Source organism: Schistocerca serialis, chromosome 7 (genome assembly GCF_023864345.2).
Source record: "Schistocerca serialis cubense isolate TAMUIC-IGC-003099 chromosome 7, iqSchSeri2.2, whole genome shotgun sequence".
Taxonomy (NCBI): Eukaryota; Metazoa; Arthropoda; class Insecta; order Orthoptera; family Acrididae; genus Schistocerca; species Schistocerca serialis.
The window spans coordinates 588027558-588033557 of NC_064644.1; the positions used below are offsets into that span (position 1 = coordinate 588027558).

The following is a 6000-nucleotide window of genomic DNA, read 5'->3' on the forward strand; positions in this document are numbered from 1 at the left end:
CAGTAAACATGCTTCTGACTGCCTGGTACGTACGTAAATGAGGGGGAATGAACAGATCGTAAATGAGAGCTGATAACAAATTGCTCAAATTACAAGTACTATGAAACTATTTGTCACAGCACATCATTGCATGACTATGTTTTGACTTTGAACTGTCCATTTAAAGTGAGACGTTTTGTTAGAATTGATTACACCAGTGACAGTGGATGAGCAGTTTACTGAAGATGTATTCTTGAACTCCATCAAAAGATACTGTAGCAGGATGAAAGTTAAGCAACTAAATTAAATCATTATGAATTTGATTTTTTACCCCACAAATAAAAAATATTATCAAGGCAGTTATCACACATTTATTGTCAGAAACAACCTGAAGATCAGCTGGAGAGTCATCCTCAAACCACAGGGCTTGTACAGTAATATGATAGGGAACTCTGATGTCAGCTGCCCTTTGATTAATTTCGCGTAAAGGATGGTATGGAAAAGAGAAAAGCTGTCATGGGAACAAAGATGTTATGGCATCATTAAGTACTTCACCAATAATTTAACAATAGTCATAATTTATGTATACAAGACTAAAATCTCAGTTATGTAATATGTATTTTCAGCACAAATACAGTTGTCTCATATGCTCCAGTCAAATTAAATAAAAGTGGTAAAGCTTTATTATTTTGTAGAGTGTATTAGCTTGGTATGCTTTTCTTACATCTCTTAGCTACAGTGCTTTCAGCCTTTCGCTCAACAAAAATTAAACTGTTAAGGTAACATTTGAAATGCCTGATATTATTTGTTCACTGATCATTATAATATTTTTATAGTCATCTTTGGTTTCCAGTCGACTTTTTTCTTTATTTATATATGTCAGAGTTCCTCGATAGTGTCATCAGATGGTAAAAATCAGTGCTATAACCTTAAAGTGATGAGTTTATATAGGTAGCAGATCCGTAATAATGCATAAAATCTATCCTATTTAATGTAAAATTACATTAACATTAGCTTGTCACACCATTTTTGAAGCACTTGACAGTTCTAAAATGCTTTCAAGTGAACTTGTTTGGCAGATGCGTGAGCAAAATCTCAAAGTTTAGACTCAGACTTGTGTATTCACTTGCTTTTTGTCTGCCCCGGTAGCTGAGTGGTCAGCGCAACAGAATGTCAATCCTCGGGGCTTGGGTTCAATTCCCAGCTGGGTCGAAGATTTTCTCCGCTCAGGGACTGGGTGTTGTGTTGTCCTAATTATCATCATTTCATCCCCATCGAAGCGCAAGTTGCCTAAGTGGCTTCAAATTGAAAGACTTGCACCTGGTGAATGGCCTACCGAATGGAAGGCCCTAGTCACACAACATTTACATTTTTTACTTGCTTTTTCATATATGTTATGCAAACAGAATATTTATTAGGAATAACAAAACTAGAGATAAATAATTTTTGCTTCTAGGGTCTCAGTCAGTCAGTAAAAACAGATTCCTTATAGGATCACATCTTCTGTCTGTCAATCCGATGGTTAAAAACCATTTTTCTCAGTAAAGAATAGATGTATCAAGATAAAATTCATGTCATATAACAAGGTCTACAGATTCTTGGCAGTGTAAAAACCATAATCTTCTAAGTCAATACAGTCAGAAGATATTGCCATTTTTGCCAAATATTTTGATACTTGCAAATTCATTCACTGAGATCTGAAGGGTACTTTCCATTGACCTAAAATCATGAAATTTGGAAGAAGTAAGGTTTCACTGTACAAATAAAGGAAAAAATCAGAAAATTGTTACTTTGTAATTATATCACATAAAAAAATATTTTGTTTCTCTTTGCAACTTCAATTTTAAAATTAAAACGTTCTTGAAAGGAAATTCCTGAGACTGATATCTTGCCAATATCAGTGTCGACAACAAGCAAAAGTCATTGAGACTGTTGTTTCACGGAATGGATGAACTGTATATACACATAATTAAGTTTGTACGGAACCCTTATAGCATGAGTCTACTTGCACCTGGCCAATTTTTGTAAGTAGATATGATGTAGATATTTAATATGCATTTGTACTCCTAATTTTACATATAATTCAGACTACATATAATAATGTTTACCATGACATAATTGTATGCTGACAAGAGATCGAATTTAAAACTATACTTTTAAATGTTATTTATAGGTTGTGCAAGAGGCTTTGGATCAGGCAAGAGAAGGGCGAACATGTATCACCATTGCACACAGGCTAAGTTCCATACAGCAGGCTGATGTAATCTATGTAATAAGCAATGGTGCAGTACTTGAAAAAGGCTCACATCAACAGCTCATGGCATTAAGGGGCATGTACTATCAAATGCATCAACAGGGGCTGTAGAAAATGTTTCAGTAGATACCATTTGGTGCTCACAAAACAAGTTTTTAGGGCCAATTGGTGTTTCACCAATTACAAACCATCATCTGTTAACTATTATTACAATAATTTCCAAGAAGTTTTGTAAGATGAGACAACTTGAACATTCCAGCAAGGAAATAATGCAAATGTTTAAGAAGTGAGAAACATATTGGGATATTTGTATCCCAATATTTGTGTATAAGTCTCACATTGAGAAAATGTAATAATCCTCATTCCAAAAACATTTGGCATGCTTCCTAAAATTAAGTGCTACATTGCAAGTGTTTTTTTCAGATACGGAGTTTTACACAATTTCAAATTCTTCCTGTCGCATTTCTGTGAAGATCTTGAATATTGAAATATGTTGATAATTGAATATTTCTGTCCATAAATATAAGTTAGTACATACATTCAGTTTATCCGTAATAAATTTTGTTATTATTGAGAACTATTTATATTTAACAAGCCATAAATAGCAGTAAGAAAATTGAGCTACAGAGTACGATCTTCTGCACTTAATTTAATGATTGCACTAGTGTTTTAAAAATCAGATGTTTGTGGAGCACAGTGGTATTGATAATCATAGTTGGGCAAGCAACTCATATGTTTCTTGTTTAAGCAGGAGGCACAGTATGTTAAGCTATGTAACAGCTGATTGTTTTCAGTGTAAGAGCAGTGGAGAAATAAAATACAATGTATAATAATGAAGGAACTGTTCTACCAACATAGACAACAATTTTTGTACCATACTACATAGATATGTCATATGTCTATTACTATAGAAGAAATACTTGTACATTTTAGTATATTTGTCTGTCATTTAGTTTATTTTTGTATTAAATGTTGTGAGTGAAACACTCCCAATTATTGAGTAAGTTTTAGCATCTGTAAGATGTTCAGGCAAATGTATGAAACATCGTACAGAGTGGGTTTCATTCCAGAAACTTTGCACAGGTTTGAATGTCATAACTCTAAACTGATGTATACAGTACATCTGAAATGAAAACATTCTCAAGCTCCAACTAACCTATCTATAAGTTTTGTATTAAAGAATAAAGTTTTATAAGATAAACATAGAATTTTATGTTTCTTAATGTGAAAGTCTCTTTGAGTTAATGAGAAACAGAGTTTCATTAAATTAATTTATTTGCCTACCATCCACTCACAAACCAAGAATAGACTGGTGTGTAATGATATGTTTGTTAGAGATGGTTTCACAGGTATTATCTATGGGACCATATGCAGTCATCATCAGTAGTCTCACTAAAAATGAAAGTTGTCCTGCAGCTATCCAAAATGCAATTAATATTTTGTTTTTGATGGCAGTTGTTATCCATTGCACACTATTTTCACATTTACTAGTTTCTCTACAGAAAACCGGCACATTTAGAGCATACCTGGAGGTAGGACTAAAGGAATAATATTTTCAGAGTGAATTACACTGCTTGTGCATCACAGTTTGCATCTGAATGCTTCTGGTAAGATGCTACTTGCATGGCTAATTGCCAGAAGCATCCACTCTGACCAAAGCAGTATCCATCCTACTCGTCGATTTTTCAGTGTGTTCACTACACCTTTTGTAGGATAAATTCATCTGAAAAACAGAGCTCCAGAATAAATATAGTTACAATTGAAACTGCGTGTAGTTCAACAAAATGCTGCTACTTGGACAAAGTCAAGGACATTAAAGGAGACACATTTAGATTGGTTGGTTGGTTTAAAAGGGGGGAGGGGGGGTGGGGGAGGGAGCAAACTGCAAGGTCATCAGTCCCTTTGCATTTAGGTGTTCTCCAACAAAATGTCATAAGCCTTATGAAAAAGAAATACTTTTCGTATCCATCCGAGAAGATTAAAACTTAGATGGAATTTCAGCAGACTTATCAGAACATCACATAGAAACTGAATGGGCTTGTCTCGATGGTTACAAGCTAATATTGTACTACTGTAGAATGAATCACAATAGTAGGGGAGTGACATATTCTAGGGACAGACTTAGCAGTGTAATGCATTACAAAGAATAGTAAAATATTGAAGCATGTAATCCAAAAATCAAAGCAGCTTTATTATGAGAAAAAGATAATTACATCAGGCAAGAAAATAAAAACTATATGGGGTATAGTGAAGACAGAGATAGGTGGGGCCAAAAAGGAAAAGGAACAGATAGCTCTAAAAATAAATGAGACATTGGTAATAAGTGCTAATAAGTGTTGCAAACTTCTTAAACAAGTACTTTGTTTCTGTTATTAACAGCTTGGGGGGGGGGGGGGGTGGTATCAGGTTTGGTTAACAGTGCAATGGAGTATCTTGATATACTGGACCACAACATACTGTTGGAGAAGCTCCAAGTATATGGAGCACTGCACTAAAATGGTTCACTTTGTACTTGACGAACAGAAAACAAAAAGTACAAATAAAACATGAACTAAAGGAAAACACCTGGACGTGCTTCTTCGATGCAGAAGTTCTAAATAAAAGAGTCCCTCAGGGATCCATTCTTGGGCCAATCCTCTTTCACCTTTATATAAATGATGTAGACCTGAACATTGAGTCACAAACAAACACTTTTTTTGCAGATGACACAAGCATCTTAATTACAGGAAATACCCCAAGTCACCTTCAGACAGCTATTAATAAGACTGCAGAACAGCTAAATAGATGGTTTGAGTGGAATAAACTTATGATAAACATGAAAGAAACAACATTCCTAAATTTCTGTTAAAAGGTGATGCATGCTGCACCAATGTGACAATAAACTGCAACAAAATTTCCTCCTCTCCAGAAACAAAGTTTTTAGGCTCATGGCTTCAAAATAACTTCCGATGGCACACACATATAAACAAAATTAATGGAACACTAAAGAAAATATGTTACAGTCTGTGTTTACTCTCTGTCAAAGCAAGTTATTGCACTGTCTGAACTGCCTACTTTGCTCAATTCCATAGCATCCTGCTGTACGGAATTATTTTCTGGGGTAATACACCATCTAGTTCAGTCATCTTCTTAACTCAAAAAAGAACTGTAAGAGCAATGGAACATGCTCGACAAACAGATTCTTGCAAGCCCCTCTTTCAAAAGTCATCAATTCTCCCTCTTCCCTGTCTGTATATATTAGAAATCTGTAAATATATTAGAAAGAATTTAAAATATGTAAATGAAAATTTCAGTATCCTTGAACATGATACAAGACAAAAGGATAAGTTTCATTTCCAGTCAAAAAGGACATCAGTGTATAAAACCTCCACAGTAAACAGCGCTATACAAATTTGCAATAGCCTTCTGTATAAAGTAAAAGACATATAATCATTCTTACTCTTTTCTAAAACTGGAAGGGCATTCTTATTGTAGAATGAATCACAATAGTTGGGGAGTGACTTATATTCTAGGGACAGACTTAGCAGTGTAATGCATTACAAAAAATAGTAAAATATTGAAGCACTCCACCAAGAGTGTCTTTCCACCGTCCACCTAACCTTCGTAACCTCTTAGTTCATCCCTATGAAATCCCCAAACCACCTTCCCTACCCTCTGGCTCCTACCCTTGTAACCGCCCCCGGTGTAAAACCTGTCCCATGCACCCTCCTACCACCACCTACTCCAGTCCTGTAACCCAGAAGGTGTACACGATCAAAGGCAGAGCC

General features: G+C 35.1%; 1 protein-coding gene across 2 annotated transcripts in view; it reads left to right on the forward strand.

The window, feature by feature from the left end:
* LOC126412154 (multidrug resistance protein homolog 49-like) overlaps positions 1-3441 on the forward strand; it is a 454076-nt gene extending 450635 nt beyond the window's left edge. For both annotated transcript variants that reach the window (XM_050081614.1, XM_050081613.1), the window contains exon 24: positions 2153-3441. In XM_050081614.1, coding sequence (XP_049937571.1) covers positions 2153-2344 — 192 coding nt within the window. In that variant the 3' untranslated portion in view covers positions 2345-3441. The remainder of the gene's footprint in view (positions 1-2152) is intronic.
* Positions 3442-6000: the final 2559 nt, after the last annotated feature.